This window comes from Halichoerus grypus, chromosome 1 (assembly GCF_964656455.1).
Source record: "Halichoerus grypus chromosome 1, mHalGry1.hap1.1, whole genome shotgun sequence".
Lineage (NCBI taxonomy): Eukaryota > Metazoa > Chordata > Mammalia > Carnivora > Phocidae > Halichoerus > Halichoerus grypus.
In genome coordinates this window covers 202,841,349-202,858,284 of record NC_135712.1, presented here as the reverse complement: position 1 = coordinate 202,858,284, position 16,936 = coordinate 202,841,349, and the positions used below count along the sequence as shown (strand labels likewise).

General features: G+C 59.2%; 2 protein-coding genes across 5 annotated transcripts; one reads left to right on the top strand and one right to left on the bottom strand.

The window, feature by feature from the left end:
• Window positions 1-146: 146 nt before the first annotated feature.
• On the top strand, window positions 147-7,802 carry DDX49 (DEAD-box helicase 49). Its single transcript, XM_036093835.2, has 13 exons — window positions 147-318; window positions 1,818-1,941; window positions 2,913-2,998; window positions 3,088-3,209; window positions 3,504-3,691; window positions 3,839-3,979; window positions 4,702-4,777; window positions 5,058-5,134; window positions 5,316-5,413; window positions 6,120-6,194; window positions 6,941-7,029; window positions 7,110-7,181; window positions 7,272-7,802. Exons 1-13 carry the CDS (start codon window positions 204-206, stop codon window positions 7,458-7,460), a joined length of 1,452 nt encoding a protein of 483 aa, XP_035949728.2. The 5' UTR covers window positions 147-203; the 3' UTR covers window positions 7,461-7,802.
• A 636-nt stretch (window positions 7,803-8,438) lies between these two features.
• HOMER3 (homer scaffold protein 3) lies at window positions 8,439-15,884 on the bottom strand. 4 transcript variants are annotated; one of them, XM_036093838.2, is made up of 10 exons: window positions 15,700-15,881; window positions 13,897-13,978; window positions 13,661-13,817; window positions 13,286-13,417; window positions 12,064-12,171; window positions 11,156-11,277; window positions 10,547-10,703; window positions 10,106-10,216; window positions 9,924-10,010; window positions 8,439-8,908 (listed from the first exon to the last, which is right to left on the bottom strand). In XM_036093838.2, exons 2-10 carry the CDS (start codon window positions 13,908-13,910, stop codon window positions 8,717-8,719), a joined length of 1,080 nt encoding a protein of 359 aa, XP_035949731.2. In that variant the 5' UTR covers window positions 13,911-13,978; window positions 15,700-15,881; the 3' UTR covers window positions 8,439-8,716. The 4 variants fall into 4 exon arrangements, with proteins under 4 accessions (XP_035949731.2, XP_035949732.2, XP_077935536.1 ...); XM_036093839.2 differs by lacking the exon at window positions 15,700-15,881 and adding an exon at window positions 15,034-15,257; XM_078079410.1 differs by lacking the exon at window positions 15,700-15,881 and adding an exon at window positions 14,457-14,475.
• Between the last annotated feature and the right edge of the window lie 1,052 nt (window positions 15,885-16,936).

Below are 16,936 nucleotides of genomic sequence, written 5' to 3'. Positions count from 1 at the left end.
TGTAGTTTGATTTTATCGCGCGAGCCAATGGAAATCGGGGAAACATGGTAGGCATGGGGTCGAGGCTGGGAATGGCAGAGCGAGCTAGAGGTGGGTGGGACCACGCAGCTAGCGATCCAGTAAACGGGAGGGTTTCTGTGACGTCATCGGTACGCGCCGGAAAGCACAGCTCACACGGGTGCTCAACGGGTCTGGCGGGCAGGATGGCTGGCTTCGCGGAGCTCGGGCTGTCATCCTGGCTTGTGGAACAATGTCGGCAGCTGGGTTTGAAGCAGCCCACGCCTGTACAGCTCGGCTGCATCCCCGCCATCCTAGAGGGTAAGTGTGGCCTGTCCTCTTCCCCAGGAAGCCCCTCCCCCTCCATCGGCTCCCTTTCCTTCGCGCAGCCTTTACCCACGCCAAAACTATCAAACTCGCCACTCTTGCGAGGCGAGGGATACGCTTGGGCGTTATGGGCGAGCCTGGGTCCCAAAGGTAGACTGGGCAGTGTTAGCGTTTGGAATGCACAATTGACTCCCTGTGTGTCCGCACACAAGTGATGTAATCCCAGAACTTTCGTGACCTCAGAGCACAGGGATGAATGACTAATCGATACTACTGGAAAACTTTAGTCGTTTGCATTACCATCTTAATTTTACAAATGAAACTGAGGGGGCGCCTGGGTGGCTCAGTCGTTGGGCGTCTGCCTCGGCTTGTGTCGTGATCCCAGGGTCCTGGGATCGAGCCCCGCGTCAGGCTCCCTGCTCCGCAGGAAGCCTGCTTCTCCCTCTCCCACTCCCCCTGCTTGTGTTCCCTCTCTCGCTGTGTCTCTCTCCGTCAAATGACTAAATAAAATCTTTTAAAAAACAACAACAACAAATGGAAACTGAGGTCAAGATTACTGGTAAATGCAGGACTCTGGTCCCATGAATCCTCTGCTACTCACTCTGGCCCAACCCAGTTTGCCATTAAAGAGATGCTCTTAGGGGCACCTGGGTGGCTTAGTCGGTTAAGCGTCAGACTCTTGATTTCCGCTCAGGTCATGTTGTCAGGGTCGAGAGCAAGCCCAGCATTGCGTGGAGCCTGCTTGGGATTCTTTCTCTCCCCCTCTCCCTTTGCTTCTCCCCCTTCCCCGCGCTTTCTCTCTCTCTATAAAAAAAAGAGAGAGACAGACAGATGCTCTTAGGAAGCCTAGGAAGTACCAAGTTGAGGGTTGAGGGATTAAATAAACAAAGATGAAGAAATCAGTAAGGGAGCCTAGGATGCAGATTGGGGGAGGGCATTCAGGTTTCCCTAAGCCGGGATGCTCTGTGAGGGAGTCAAAATGAGATAGTGACCAGTAGCAGGGCGCCTGGATGGCTCTTGTCAGTTAAGCATCTGCCTTCAGCTCAGGTCATGATCCTGGGGTCCTGGGATCAAGCCCTGGGTCGGGCTCCCTGCTCAGCAGGGATCCTGCTTCTCCCTGTTCCTCTGCCGCTCCCCCTGCTTGTGCTCTCTCACTCTCTGTCTGTCAAATAAATAAATAAAATCTTAAAAAAAAAAAAATAGTAGTGAGTAGTAGCATCTTGGGTCGGATGGATGTGGGTTCCACTCCAGCCTGCTGCTCACTGGTTGTGTGTTCTGGGCACATCTCTGAGACTCCATTTCCCTTTCTGTTCAGTGGAGACAATAATGGTCGCACCCTCCGAGAATTTGTCTGTATGCCCAGAATGTAAATGACATAGGCCAGTTTTGGACATATGGTAACTGCTCATGGAACGTTAGCTATTCTAAACTGTGCCCAGTAGAACACTTGTCTACACCTGGAGTATGTTGACGTTCCTTTGCCCTCTGCCCAGGTCGGGACTGCTTGGGCTGTGCCAAGACAGGCAGTGGGAAGACAGCAGCATTTGTCCTGCCCATCTTGCAGAAGCTGTCTGAGGATCCCTTTGGCATCTTCTGCCTCGTCCTGACACCCACCAGGTGAGCCCCCCACAGGCTTTCTGGGTGAGTTAGCCATCTGTGTTTTTAGGCAAGCACCTTTACCTCTCCGAGCACACTTTCCCTACATATAAAATGGGGACAGAAATCATTCCTGTCTCTTAAGGGAGGTACAGAATTAACCAGGATAGTGTGTGAGAAGTGCTGAGCGCAGGGCTTGTCTCATGGCAAGCCCTGGCTAGACAGGAGTTATCAGTAGTCTTGTAGCCCAAGATGGAGACACATCTCATGTTCTTGGGCAGACAAATACGGCAGTTGACGTGGTAAGTCCTCTAATGCCAGTAGGAGAGTGTGTATGCTGTGAGGGTGTGGCCTGGGGAGGGGGGATTCGAGGAAGGCTTCATTTCCGGGATGCCTTAAAGGATGACAAGGGTCTCTCAAAGGGACAAGGTTGGGGAAAGAGATTCTAGGCCGAGGGAACTGCTAGTGTATTCGAGCAGAGGTGTGAGAGAGGCAGGGAACTTGGGGTAATTGGGGCCGGGCAGGTTAGAGCCAACTTGAGAAAAGTCTGAGAGTTAGAACCAATTCTGAGTATGTCGGCAGGAGAGGGCAAGACAGGAGGACAGGAAGTGGGCACATGGGCCAAGGAGAGGCCTGGGCAGAGCTGGGGCTGAGGGGTAGGGAAGAAAGGACATGGACACTGACCAGCCCCAGGGGAGAGGGCACTGACGCTTAGGTGTCGGGCTTTGGTGACTGTGGTGTCGAGGCCACTGCTGAGGAGGAGAGGCCAGTTTGGGTGGGACTGGTGGGAGAGGGGCCGTGGGATGTCTGGGTCCCAGCCGACAACAGGGCTCCAGTGCTCAGTATCAGGGCCTTTATCGAGAGGGAACTGGGAGCTGTGGTGGGTGTGTAAACAGGAGAGGGCCAGTCAGGAGGTCTGAGGGATGGACATGGGAATGGGAGGCAGGCACAGAACCCCTATCTAACCCAGCCTGGCCCCTTCACACCCACAGGGAGCTGGCCTACCAGATTGCAGAGCAGTTCCGGGTCTTGGGGAAGCCTCTGGGCCTGAAAGACTGCATCATTGTCGGCGGCATGGGTACAGAGGGCCCAGGGAGGCTCTGGGTAGGGGACCCCCCGCGGCCTCAGGCCACCCACCCAGACCCACCTCTCACACTCCCCCTGCAGATATGGTGGCTCAGGCCCTGGAGCTCTCCCGGAAACCACATGTGGTCATCGCCACACCAGGGCGCCTGGCTGACCACCTCCGTAGCTCCAACACTTTTAGCATAAAGAAGATCCGTTTCCTGGTGAGTCCGGATTCATCCATTTGGGACATGTGTCCCGCAGGCCATCCAGCAGAGCTTTAGGAAGGGTGACAAAGACAGCTGAGGGATCAATAAGAGGTGGCCTGTACTAGCCAGGGTGGTGGGGGGCAGGGCCTCTCTGAGGCGCAGAAATGCTTGAGGGAGCAGATGTCCGAGACCTAGACGGAGAACGCTCCAGGGCCCACGTGCAAAGCTGGGAAGGAGGCATGTGGGGGACGCAGGCCCCAGACAGCACTCTCACCCCAGTTCCCCTACCCCCGGCCACTGGTGCTGCAGGTGCTGGATGAGGCAGACCGGCTGTTGGAGCAGGGCTGCACCGACTTCACCGTCGACCTGGAGGCCATCCTGGCGGCCGTGCCCACTCGCCGGCAGACCCTGCTCTTCAGCGCCACACTGACGGACACGCTCAGAGAGCTTCAGGGCCTGGCCACCAACCAGCCCTTCTTCTGGGAGGCTCAGGCCCCGTGAGTCCACAGCCAGGTCCCGAGGGGCAGGGCAGGGCAGGCAAGGGGTGGGGGCCACACCCAACAGAGGTTACTGCACTCGGATGGTGAGGGGCATTGGCTCCATTCAGCAGTAGGGGAAACTGAGCTCCCCCCCCCCATCCCCAGGGTACGTACAGTAGAACAGCTGGACCAGCGCTACCTGTTGGTGCCTGAGAAGGTCAAGGATGCCTATCTGGTCCACCTGATTCAGAACTTCCAGGACGAGCACGAGGACTGGTCCATCATCATCTTTACCAACACGTGCAAGTGAGCATGGCCCTGCCTCTCTCTTCCTCAGACGCCCTCCCATAGCCCTTTCCGAAGGCCCGAGGTACGAGGCACACCGCCTGTCTTGGCACTCCAGGGCCTCTGCTCAGACCAGAGATTTCAGAGGATTCACTCAAGGAAGCTCAGAGAGGTCAAGCAATTTGCTGAGGCCACCCCTCCTGAAGGCAGGACCAGGATTTGGGGTTCATCAGACCCGCTCTTAACCAGAAGGTGCAGGGTCCTCTGGCTGTCCCCCAGAAGCCCTCTGCAGCAGCCAGGAAGGCCTTGAAGCAGCCTCTTCACTGTATCAGGGTGTCACTAGGGCCCAGCACATTGGCTCCGACACCCAGGCCCTCCTCTCTACAGTCCCAGGGGCCTTTCGAATCCGTTGAAGCTCTTGGGGAGGTCTTTAGGAAGCTGTAGCATGAGCCAGAGTAGATAGGCAGCCTACCTCACATGGAGGAGACCTCCTGAGTGGCTGCCGCCCCCCAAGAATTTATTGGCTACCAGAAGAGGAAAGTCTGGAGGTAGGGCTGACTCATTGGCTTAGGCCAGGGAAGGGGTTGGCAGAGAGGATGTCAGCAAGCGCGATACCCCACACGCCTGCTTCTCCTTCACCAGCTGTGCAGGGCCACCTACTTGCAGTCCTGGGGTGTACTGGGGCGGAGTGCCTTCCCAAGACCCTGGCTCTGGAGAGGCTGACAGTGTGTCCTTCCCCCCAGGACCTGCCAGATCCTGTGCATGATGCTGCGTAAATTCAACTTCCCCACTGTGGCTCTGCATTCCATGATGAAACAGGTATGGGACCAGGCTACCCCAGAGATTCCCCCCCGCCATCCCTAGCCTTATCCCTGGCAACTTGTCCCAGCCTCAGGGCCTTTGCCCACACTCTTCCCTCTGCCTAGAACACTTCCTGCCACCCATTTGCCTTGGTCTGTCCTCATGGGTGAGCCCCGGGAGGGTGGGACTAGCCTGGACTCCACCCTGTTCCCAGGCCTCACACAGTAAGTGCTCAAACATTTGCTGAGATGCCACCTGACCCCTGTTCTTCCCAATTCTCTCCCCGACTTGGTCACAGAAAGAACGCTTTGCTGCCCTGGCCAAATTCAAGTCCAGCATCTACAGGATCCTGATTGCCACGGACGTGGCCTCCCGGTGAGCGGCCCCAGGGTACTCCCTCCCCTGTGCTGGCCCAGTGGCACCCCCACAGAGGGACCAGAGGGCTGACCCTGGCAAGAAGTGGGGCAGTCCCAACTTCACGGCTGAGTGACCTGGGATGAGTCCCTGCCTTGGTTTCCCCACGTGGATGGTGGCACTGACTGGCCTCTGCTTCCAGGGGCCTGGACATTCCCACAGTGCAGGTGGTTATCAACCACAACACCCCCGGGCTCCCCAAGATCTACATACACCGAGTCGGCCGGACAGCCCGTGCAGGTAAGTGGACAGGGCGGGGTGGCCTTCGGACCCATGTCCCTCCAGCCTGCCCACCCTGTGAGGAACCAAAGTCAGGAGCTGGTCGGAGAAGATGTGGGGATAGAGCCCGCAGGTGAGAGGCAGTGTTCACAAATTGGGGGAATCATCCTTTTGAAAGCAGAGGCGGGAATGCTCTGGTTTCTGAGATTCTGTCATGCCTGGAGTGGGGAGAGGCAGGGATTCTGGGGTGGCCAGACTGGGCCTGGCCCTTCTCTCCTGTCCTGTGGCCTGGGGGCGGGTCACATCAGCTCTGGGCCCATCTCCTCAGCAAATGACAGGTAGCAAGAATGATGCCTGTTTGGTGATGCTCCAAGGGCCACGGGCCTTGCCAGCTGTGAGCGCTGTTCCAACGCCGTCACCCTCCCGGAGATGGGGGCTGGAGAAACCCGTGTGCGCAGCGCTGTGCTGAGGCCCGTCGAGCCTTATCGCTGACAAAACTCTGATAGCCGTGCCCCAGAGGGAAATCAGCCCCATCACCCACCCCCGTGTAAGGCCAGCCTGGCAGGAGAGCCGCCTCTCCTGGTGTCCTGTGTCCTCCTCTGCCCTCACCCCGTTCACCGAGCCCTCACTCTGTTCCCACCAAGAGGGGCCCTGAGCTGCCTAGTGGTCACAGCCTGTCTCTGTCAGCTCCTACCTCGTAGCAGGTAACCGTGGCGTGTCCTCGCAGGGCGGCAAGGACAGGCCATCACCCTGGTGACGCAGTATGACATCCACCTTGTCCATGCCATCGAGGAGCAGATCAGTGAGTGGAGGGGCGGGAGGGGCTGGGGGAAGGCGGGTGCTTCTGGGTGCGATGCCCACTCACCCCCCTCAGACACCTGCCGGGCTACTCACTGAGCAGAACTTAAACTGCACCTTCCATCCTGTGCAACCCCAAATGAAGGTTTTTAGCCCAGTTATCAAAAGAAGCTTCCCACAGTGGCCCTCACCTGCCGAAAGCCACATCTGGTGGGAAGGGACTTTGGTTTCTCAGCCTGGGATGTATGGATGGTCCCTGGGGATGAGCCAGAGGCCCCAGGGCCAGGGTCTGGGTGTGTTTAAAGACCCCCTTGGGTGGTTTTTAACGTCTAGTCCAGACCAAGAAGCACTGGAAAATGTGTAATCACTGTACAGATTCCTCTAAAACTCAGAATCTCTCGACTGCAAAGGACAGTATTTGAGTAATCTCTACACCCAGCATGGGGCTCGAACTCATGATGCCAAGATCAAGAGTCGCACGCTGTTCTGACAGAGCCAGCTGAGCTCCCCTAAAGGATGGTGTTTAAAAAAAAAATACTTCCAGTCAAATTCATAGTGTTGCTAACAGCAACCAATAAAGGACAGCCTATCTCCTTTAGGTCTACAATCCCAGATCTCGTCCACCTGACTCTTTTCTGATATGACCCCATTCTTGCATGCCCCACTGCATGGGGAGCTCACTCCCAAGCCAGAATCCCTCCCCTTGTCTTGTCTGCCCTCTCCCGCCCCCTGGGACCTCTGCCCCTACAGAGAAGAAGCTGGAGGAGCTCTCCGTGGAAGAGGCCAAGGTGCTGCAGATCCTCACCCAGGTCAATGTGGTGCGGAGGGAGTGTGAAATCGTGAGTATTGGAGGTCTTGGGGCCCAGGGTGCCCCCTTTGACACGAGGGCCTCCATGATGGCCTCTCCTTCCCTCCCCAGAAACTGGAGGCAGCCAACTTTGACGAAAAGAAGGAGATCAATAAGCGGAAGCAGCTGATCCTGGAGGGGAAGGTGAGGGCTGAGCTGGCAGGTGGGGGTGGGGGGAGGGCTTGCAGGGGGCAGATTGGGCAGCTCGGCCACCTGCGGGTCCTCCCATGTCAGGACCCCGACCTGGAGGCCAGACGCAAGGCTGAACTGGCCAAGATCAAGCAGAAGAACCGGCGCTTCAAGGAGAAGGTGGAGCAGGTGCTGCGGCGGCAGAAGGCCAGCGGGGCCAGCCGCCGGGGGCGTCCACCCAGGGCCCCACCTGGAGCGCACTCAGCCCCGGCACCCAGCCAGGGTCGGGCCTGAGCGCCATGTGGCCCCCACCGGCACCTCCTGGGATTCCTTCCCGGAACTGACGGTCGGAGGGCTCCTCCCCTCCCCCCGGGGCCTGCTCAGTCGCTGTCCTTTCGACCCAGGGACACCCATGTTGTGCACCACACAGCTTTCCACCTTGCAGCCCCCGGCTGGCCCCTTCTCAGAGCCCCTGCCAAGGGTCAGGCTGTGGACGAGGAAGGAACACTGGCTATGAGGTTGGGCCCAGCTCCACACATAGTGACCCTGGGTCACCTGGGGGGGGTAGTGGATGTACAGGGCCCCAGAGCAAAGGTGTGTTGCTTGCAGGAGTCACTTAATAAATGGGTCTCTCGACTTCCCCGGTCTGACTCTGTGGGAGTGGGGGCAGGGAAGGAGGGTTCAGCTGCTGGTGCTTCCCAAGGCCCCCAGAACATCATGTCACCCCCACCCCACCCCCAGTTCTCCATTACCGTTGGGCCAGGCCAAAGGTTTGAACTACAGTGCTGGCCAGGTGACCTTGGGTTTGAGAAGTCCCCCCCTGGGGGGCTTCAGTTTCCTCATCTGGAAAATGGGCACAGCAAGGGCACCAGTTTCCAAACGTGGCCATCAAGTTCAGTGACAGGATGCCTGTGTGTAGTGAACCCCTACCATGTTCTAGGAGCTTCCCCACTTGCCTACCTGGTGGAATTTGGGGCTTGTACCAGAGTAAAGGGAGGGGTGCTTAACCAAGGGCCACTTAAGGGCAAACTGGTCCAGACAACAGGAGTTGAGTCCAAGGGGGTGGGGACAGCTATGCTGGACAGAGCTGGGCTCCTGGCTGTGTGGCCTGGGCCTGCTCCTCAGGCTCTGAAACTTACTCTTCTCACCTGCAAGTGGCTTACTAAGCCCTACAAAGAGAGCAGCTGAGGTGCATCGAAGAGAAAGCGGGTAGAGGGGTCCAGTGACGGCGGTTAGATGCCTGGGTGTCCACATAACACACACATGCGCAGCCACTCTTAGAAATGTAATCTGGGCACCAGCACGCGCCCTGGGGATTCTAGAAATTCTACACAATGAAAAGCCCCGAAACGGCCCCTGAGCTGTGAGCGGCCAGGGCCAGCTGGGGCACTGTGGCCAGGCCCTCCCCAGGCCGAGTTGGGCCCCCAGTCCCTGCCAGGGTGAACAGCCCACTGTGCCGCCCGCGGCCTGGCTCGTGCCCCAGGCGGGAATCATGCGTCTAAAACCAGCTCCCGCGGGCCCCAGCTCCCACGCAGACCCTGCAGCCAGGTTCAGGGCGTGCCCTCTGCCAGGCGGGCGAGGCCCTCTCGCAGCTCGCTCAGCTCAAACAGCCTGACGTCCAGCAGCTGTGCAGCCCGGCCCACCTCAGCCCGCGCCCGTTCCCGCTCGGCCCGCACCTCCTCCAGGCTGCGCTCTGTTGCCCGCAACTGGTGCTCCAGCTCGGCATTGCGGGTCTCCAGATCCTGCAGGGAGAGGGTAGACAAGATTTGGAGTCCCAACAAGTTTCTAGTGTCACCAGCCCTGCTTGGGGCATCCAGCATCACAATGCCATCCCATCAGACCCCACTCTGGGCCATGCCATGCCCCCTTCATCTCTTATCCTCCCTGCAGCTTCTGCCCAAGACACTCCCTAAGCCCTTAGCCAATTTAAAGGTAATAGAACCGATCACATCCCTCTTCTGCTCAAAACCCTTCTGTGACCCATCAGGCTGGGAACAAAATCCACATCCCTCCCTCCCTTTTCCTTGTTCATTCCAGCTCGGACTTGCTGGCTTCCTTGTGGGTCCTTGTACATGTTGAGTTTCTCCCCACCTCAGGGCCTCTGCACAGGCTGAGCACTCTGCCCTGGAGACAACAGGGAGCATTTCCCCAACTTCTCTCTTCTGGGTCCCCAGATCCCCCTCTTCACCTGCTGGACTCACAGGACATGCGCCATGAACATTTCTCAGATAAAGTCTTCAGTGAAAGCCAGGCCAGTCAGACCTGGGTACAAATGCAGGCCCCTGGACCTGAGGATTTGATGGGGTGAAGCATGGCAATTCAGCAGGGACTCAAAAATTGCTTGTTTAGGGGCGCCTGGGTGGCTCAACTCGTTAAGCGTCTGCCTCCGGCTTGGTCTCAGGGTCCTGGGACTGAGCTCCATGTTGGGCTCCCTGCTCAGCAGGGAGCATGCTTCTCCCTCTCCCTCTGCCCCTCCTCTACCCCCATGCTCTACTTCAAATAAAATCTTTTTAAAAATTTCTTGTTGAATCAAAGAATATGAAACATTGTACTAATGACAACTGTCCTTTACAAAACATTGGCTGCAACTCAGACTTTCCATGCCCCTGGTCCTCCCAATCCTTCACAACCTTAGGTAAATCTCTGACCCCACTTACTGAGGCTCAGAGGCACACAGCTGCCCAGGACCCATCAGGAAGGAAGGATCCCAGGTCTGTCCCACAGCGGTCACCCCACCCGGTGACAGCCAACACACACCTGCACTTTCTGCTGTGTCTCCTCACGCTCGGTGGTGTCCACGGCCTCACGGGGGCCACCAGTCTGGCTCTTCAGCGTCTGGATCTCCTAGAGAAGAGTTCCCAGGGTCTATTCTGGGGGTCCTGGCTCCCCTGTGGGAGGTCAGGGAAGATGAAGCCCAGGGACACACCCTCAGTGCTCACCTGGTCCTTGGTTTGCACCAATGCCTCCAGCTGCTCCAGCGACTGGCCTGGCCCTTCCTTCTCACTGACTGAGGGGGGCTCGGCAGCTGCCTGGGCCTCCAGCTCAGCTACCTGTGCGCACAGGAAAGTCAGCCCCTGACACCCCAGCCTGCACTCTCCTGACCCCTGGGGAATCTGTCCCTTGCTCCGTCACACCCATGACGAGGCACTCACCCCCTCTGACTGGGGCTACCACCTCGCAGCAGGTAGGACTTTAGGGTTTGACAAAGGTTGGCATTCTCTCAGACCCATAATACAGAACAAGAAACTGAGGCTCAGGGAAACGACCTGCAGAGATCACACAGCCAGGCAGTGAACCCAGGACGGAGAGGACATGCGGAGGCAGGGGCTCCCCAGCTGCCTGCCAGGGCCACTCGGAGTCTCTGGAAGGGGTCCCCTCACCCGCTGCCTCAGCCTCTCGGCCTCGGCCCGCTGGGCCTCCAGCTGCTGCCTCCACTGGGCGGCGGCGGCGTTGGCTTCTCGCAGGGCGCCCGCCAACTTGTTGTTGCTGTCCTGCAGCGCGAAGAACTCGGCCTCCCACTGCACCTCGCCCACCGAGCTGCAGGGACGCGGCGGTTGGCGGGGGCGAGGCCGGCCGCACCGGGTAGGGGACAGGAGCAGGGCGGGGCGGAGCTAGGGGGTGGGGCGGGGCCGGGGGCGGGGCCATGGGTGGGGACGTCCCGGGGGAGCGCGGTCTTGCCGGGGGGCGGGGTCAGCCCATCGGGGCGGGCTCAGAACCGGGTGAGGGTTGGGAGGCCCGGGTGGGTTTTGAATTTGGTCCGGGAGGCGTGGCCGAGGCAGGGTCCGCCCCGAGAAGGCGTGGTCAAAGGGGGAACGCGTCCGAGGGGCGAGGTCCGCTCCAGAAGGGGCAGGACCGGAGTCAGCCCCCTGGCCTTCCCGGGCCTTGGGTACAGTCAAATCCCGCGGCCCGTCGCGCCGCACCGGCTTCAGGGAAGGTCCTCTCGGCGCCCTCCGTCCCGCCACGCCCTGTGTCCGCCCTACCCCCCTCACCCCTCGGACAGCATCTTCTTGAGCCGCTCGCGCTCGGCTGGGCCGGGGACGTCCGCACTCTGGCTACGGAACAGTTTCTCGTCGCCGGGGCCGTTGGCGCTGACGAGGGGACTTGGGGGCACCTAAGGGTGTGGGTAGAAGCGGGGTCACACTGGGGGTGGCTTCGGTCAAGGACCGGTTAGGTCCTGGTTGGGGTCGGGGCTGTTGTCCTTTCCAGCGCTGGGATGCGAGCGAGCCCCTCCTCTCCTCATCCACCCTCTATGGCTTCCCATGACCCCTGGGCCAGAGTTTCGGGAACTGTACCCCCACCTTGCCTGCCTGGGCTCTCACCAAGCCCCCAGGAGCACACCCGATGCAGGCAAGTCTAAATAAACCCACTGAGATATTCAAAATCTGCAAAGGTCAGGGGAGCACTGTGAAACGTCTGTGCCATCCCTTCATAGCAATGCCCTTCCCTGGGGCCAAATTTCAACATGCTTTTAAGATTCAGACAGGAAGCCCTCTACCAGACTGACTGAATTCACTGCCTGCACCAGGAGCCTGCTTTTCCACCTCTGTAACCCTCTTTCCCAGCCCTGGGCCTGGCACACAGTAGGTGGGCAGTAAATTATGCTAAATGAATTAATGGGGGAAAGCTCCCAGGGCAGTTTTTCACTCTGCTGCCTGGCCCCTACTTAGCTATTTCAACCTCCAGGTTTTTACTCTGCCAACTAAGCTGGTTTCCAGGCCTTTCGTGATTCAAGGCTAGGCCAGACCCCCAGGACGTGCTCCTGACACTTCCCTCCAAGGCTCCTGCTGTAGGTCTAGTTTTACACGATCTGTGAGCATTTGGTCCTGGGCACCCGTACAGCACCTGGACCCTCAGTGTCAGCTGAGTGACCGGCAGGCATGGGACAGGGAGTACTGACCTGGTGGGCAGTGAGCCCCAGGGCTGGACTGGTGAGCTCCCCCCCATCCTGAGATTTCTCCCTCGCCAGCCTTGCTGCTTCCTTTACTTCCTGGAACTTCTCAGCAAACTGGGGGGGGGGGGGGGGGGAGGGGGAGCGGCAGAACAAATAATCAAAGAAAACCCAGCCCCCTCTCCCAGGGCCCCACTTGGTCACCCCCACCCAGCACCAGCCCTGTCACTTTGGAAGGGGCTTTAGGAGCCATGCATATCCTCTCATCTCATGAACTGGAAGAGTGGTCAGAAGGCTTGCAAAATGCTGTCCTGGTGAGCAGACTGAGCATCATGGTGGGGGTGGGGTGTTCACGGAAGTGTATTACACGGAACCACCTTGAGAAAGGGCTCCCCTTTTCCTCTCGGTCAGGCTTATTTCAGCAAGGAGAGCCTCAGGTGGGTGCTGTCTTTAATGCCCGGGACACTTGTGAATATCTTTTTATAACAAAGAGAAAGTAGGTCTTGGGCTCAGAGCCTCTGAAAGGACACCTGTACCCAGTGAGAACTTAAATTGCCCTGTTCTCATTCCTACTGTATTAATGTTTACCACTGATATTGGTTTTCCAATTAGGGTGGGTAGGATACACTGATTTTCGTTTTAAAATAAATTTCTTTAGTTGGAAAATAATTTTTTAAAGAAAATGTTTACACACAGACAGTCCCTTGATTGAGGCAAAGGGACCAGTGCCATTCATGGGGATGGGGGGAGGAAATCATCTCAAAAAACGGTCCAAGAGCAACTGAATACTCAGTGGGAAAAAATACTCCCGCCTTATACCACCAACAGAAATTAATTCAAGACCTAAATCTGAAAGGAAAATGAAAGCTTCTAGAAGCAAAGAGAATCCTCACGATCTCATTAGGAATCAGAAAGCACTACCCATCGGGGGAAACAATGGGATGAGACAATATTGAAGTCTGGAGACAACAGAGGGTGGAGGGAGGCAATGATGAAGGTAGTGCTAGGGTGTGTGAGGGAACTCCCAGCCGGTGCCAGGCACCCAGAGAAGGGCAGGGTGTATCCAGAATTGGAGTAGGTGGCCAGCAGAGCTGAGACATGAACCAGGGAACCAGGAAGGTTGTCTAATTCTGAGGCCCATTCTGCAGCACCTGACCAGGGGCCCCAGTGTACCTGGGAGAAGACCCAGACCCAGCCCTGTCCCTCCCACCATGTAATCCTGCAAGCCCACCTGGGTCAGATGCTGCTCAGAAGCAAAGCCAAGGCCATAGACAGTGTTGGCGCGGCTGTCTGCCCACTGCCCGAACTTCTGGGAGGTTTTGGTAAAGGTCATGTTGGGGGTGACAGTGCTATTGATGATGGCCTGGGGAGAGGGGGGGAACAAAATTCAAGGTTGATGAGACTGATAATAATGAACACGAAACCCCCAGGGTGTCACTTCGTCTTAGCTCCTGGGAGGTCCCTGGTGTGAGCCATTTCAGGAGGGAGACTGCTTCTGGGCTCCTCCCAACCCCCAGCCCCCTGGCACACAGCAAGGTAATGACCAGACCCAGGCCTGTCTCTGAGACCCCAGGAGTCTGCCACCCCACCCAGGCCCTGCCAGGACCTTGGCACCCCCAATGCTGATGATTCGGTAGACATTGCGGGTGGCATCATAGAAGTAGGAGACAGTGAGTGCGTGCTTGCCCGCGGGGATCCAGTTCCGCTTGGTGGCCGGGTCAATCTGGAACACGTGCGCCCGTGTGCTGAAGATGGGCTGCTCCCTGCATGGGGAGAGCATTCTCAGTGGGGCTGGGCATCCCCCAGGGGACTCAGGGCCAAGCTGAGGAGGCAGGGGCTCACCTGGCTGTGGACATTGGTCAGGCTGGGCTGGGTGGGCTCCAAGAGGCAGCCAGAGGGATAGCAGGAGCTGCAGGCTCAGTCTCTGTGGGGAGGGGGGGGGCTTGTGAGTGTCCCTCAGGACAGGTTTAAGGAAACCAAGCAGGTCCAACCTCAGGACCCACCGCCAAGGTACACCATTCACAGAATGCCAATCAAAAAGGTAAGGGAATCAGCAGATCACTCAGAGCAAAAAGACCCTGTCCCTCTCCAACTGGAGGAAGCCCCCACACACCCCAAGCAGGAGATGGCTCTGAGAGGAGGCAGGTAGCCCCTGATATCCCAGCATAAACTTCTCAGCATGCTGGTTACTGGACCCCCAGTGACACCCACTCAATCTTGGGGCTAGGTAGAGAGGGCCAAGGTGAACCCCTGCTTGGTATTTTCTGCCACATTCACTCATCACTCCCCAAACCAGGATCTCCATCAAAATGTGGGGCAGCACCAGGTGCCTACTGGGAGGCCAGTCCCCTCCAGAACCCACAGGGGGACCCCTCAGCTTCCACTCTAGGGCAGAGGCACACCTTGGAGTCAGAGTCCAAATCCCCAGGGAGCTCCCAGCCTAGTTAAAAAGATAAGATGTAGCCAAACAAGTTGATCGTGGTACCCACTACCTGATCACCCATACCCACTCAATCCCAATACCATGCAGGGCTGGGTGGCACCAAGGATTGGGAGAGGGGGCTCCCCAGCCCCTCTTGGTGCCTCTAGCCACAACCCCACAGAAACCAGGAATGGCTGCCCTGGAGAATTCCTGACCCTCACCTCTGTGCCCGCAAAACCTGAATCCGGGGGATCTCTAGGGGACCAGGAGGGGCCTGGGGAAGGGAGGTGGCAAAGTGGGGGAAGGGAGGCCCCCCGCGGAGCGGGCTCCTTGGTCAGAGGAGGGATGCCCCCCCACCCTGTCCTGGGCAGCTGCTGCCCCGGTCACAGGGTCTGAAATCGGAGCCCCTGTGTGGGGGAGGGGCGGCAGCTCTGTCCTGGGTTGGGAGCAGGTCCTGGGGCGAAGCAGGGTTCCAGGGTGCAGGGGTCCCAGAAACTCAGGCCCTTCCGGCCCTGACGGTCCTGCCGCGACTTGCAGCTTTGGGGAAAGTTACTCACCAACTAGTCATGTGCCTCGGACGCCGCCGGCCCGCGGGGCTCCCGGAGGAGGCCCCGACCCCGCCCGGTGCCCACGATCCCCAATCGCGTGTGGGGGCGAAGCCCCACCCCATGAGCCCCAGTCCGGGGGGCCTGATATTCAGTAAGGAAGGAGTTCCCATCCGCGTCAGAAGCGGGGCACCCAATACGCGCCCCGACTTCGGGAAGTGCCACCCTCGACCCGGGAACTTCCGACCCAACTCCGGGTCCAGAACTTCGGGGACACATTCTCCGCCTCCTCCAACCCCAGGTCCAGAACTTCGGGGATCCCTCGCGCCACCTCCGACTCCTAAATTTCGGGGACTCCCTGCCACCTCGCCAGCCCCGGGTCCAGAATTTCGGGATCCCCTCGTGCCGCCTCCCTACCCCAGGCCCGGAACGTCGGGGACACCGCAGCCTCTTCCAACGCCCGGTCCGGAACTTTGGGAACCCTCGCACTGTGCCCTCTCCGACCCCGACTCCGGAACTTCGGGGCCCCTGCGCCCTCTCAAGCCCAGGAATTTCGGGGCTCCGCAAGCCGCCCCCAGCCTCCCTGTCCGGAACTTCGGGGACCCCCGCGCCCTCCCCCTGGCCCTGGCAGCTCGGGCCCCCCGCGTCCCCGGCGCAGGCTCGGACAGCCGGGCTCACCCTGCGAGCTCGGCACCCCGCGAGTGTCCGGGCGCGAGTCGGGTGCTGCCCCGCGGCGCCGACTCCCCGCAGCCGGGCGCCCCGCTCGCTTGCTGGCTCCGGGGCCCGCGCCCTCCGCGCCGCCCTCCGCGCCGCCCTCCGCACCGCCCGCGCCTTTGTCTGCGCCTCCGCCGCCGCCCGCGCCGCCTCCGGTCCCATCGCGGCCGGTCCCGACGCGGCCGCCGCCCGCCCCGCCTCCCGGGGCCGCCGAGGCCGCCCCGCAGCGCCCCCTGCCGGCCCTCCGCGGCGGCGGGGAGGGGGAGAGGGAGGGGCGGAAGCCGGGAGGCAGGGGGGACAGGACCGGCGGGGAGGGGGTTAAGGGCGGGGAAGAGGGACTGGGGGTGGAGGATGGGGACAGAGACCCCGACCCAGAGGCAGAGATATCGGGGAGAGACACTGGAGACAGACAGGTGGAGAATGTGGCTTCATCGTCCTGTCAGGGGTGGCCCTGACCCTCCAGGTCACTGCTGCCCGGGCTCTCACTGCCTGAGGTCATGACCTTCTGCTTTTGATGGGAGTCCCTGTCCACCTGACAGGGATTTGGGGCAGGGGCACCTCTACCGCACAGAGGTGGTGCCTGCCCACAGTAGGTGCTCCGTGGGTGTTACCAGGAAATGAAAGAGACACAGGCTGGGAGAGAGCTAGAAGAGGCTGAGAGAGGCCAAGAGTAGGCACTTAATGAGGCTTGATCAGCGGTGCCCCGTTCAGAATCCTTCCTGCCTGACTTCCCCCCAGCTCTGATCGCCAGTTGGGGAGGGCCTTCTGCCCACCTTGTCTCCCAAGAGAGCAAAGGTAAGGATGCCACCCATGGTGGAATTATCAGTATTGCTATGTTATAGGGTCCCAAGAACCTAGGGAAGACGGAATGTTGGGGCCCAGTTCCCACCAAATGAGTGAATCCCCTGGAGGTCCTCAGGCCTGTGTTTGCCATCTCTGGTCAGGGAGAGCCCTTCTTACACTTGCCAAGAGAGGGTCCTTCTCGAGATGAGCCAGGATCAGCCTCCCCAGGCCTGAGTCTACCTGTGGGACCCACTTGTCCATCTGTGGCTGTCCTTTCTCTGGACTCCTCCAAAGTCACGCAGGGCCATCGGGTTCGTGGACAGAGGCGCTGCAGCTCCCCCGAACCAAGGCCTGCAGATCCCTAACGCTCGGAACCTCATGTTTGAACTTTCCGACCACCTCAGAGATTTTGCTTCTC

Bases quoted from the DNA above. Each gene is read 5' to 3' on its own strand.
- DDX49 (XM_036093835.2), top strand. From the start codon at position 204: ATGGCTGGCTTCGCGGAGCTCGGGCTGTCATCCTGGCTTGTGGAACAA. The intron at 2,999-3,087 runs GTACAGAGGGCC...CTCCCCCTGCAG, and splicing joins CATCATTGTCGGCGGCATGG to ATATGGTGGCTCAGGCCCTG. The intron at 3,980-4,701 runs GTGAGCATGGCC...CCTTCCCCCCAG, and splicing joins ATCTTTACCAACACGTGCAA to GACCTGCCAGATCCTGTGCA.
- HOMER3 (XM_036093838.2), bottom strand. The intron at 10,704-11,155 runs GTGAGGGGGGTA...GCGTCCCTGCAG, and splicing joins AAGAAGATGCTGTCCGAGGG to CTCGGTGGGCGAGGTGCAGT. The intron at 8,909-9,923 runs GTGTGTGTTGGC...CTCTCCCTGCAG, and splicing joins AGACACAGCAGAAAGTGCAG to GATCTGGAGACCCGCAATGC.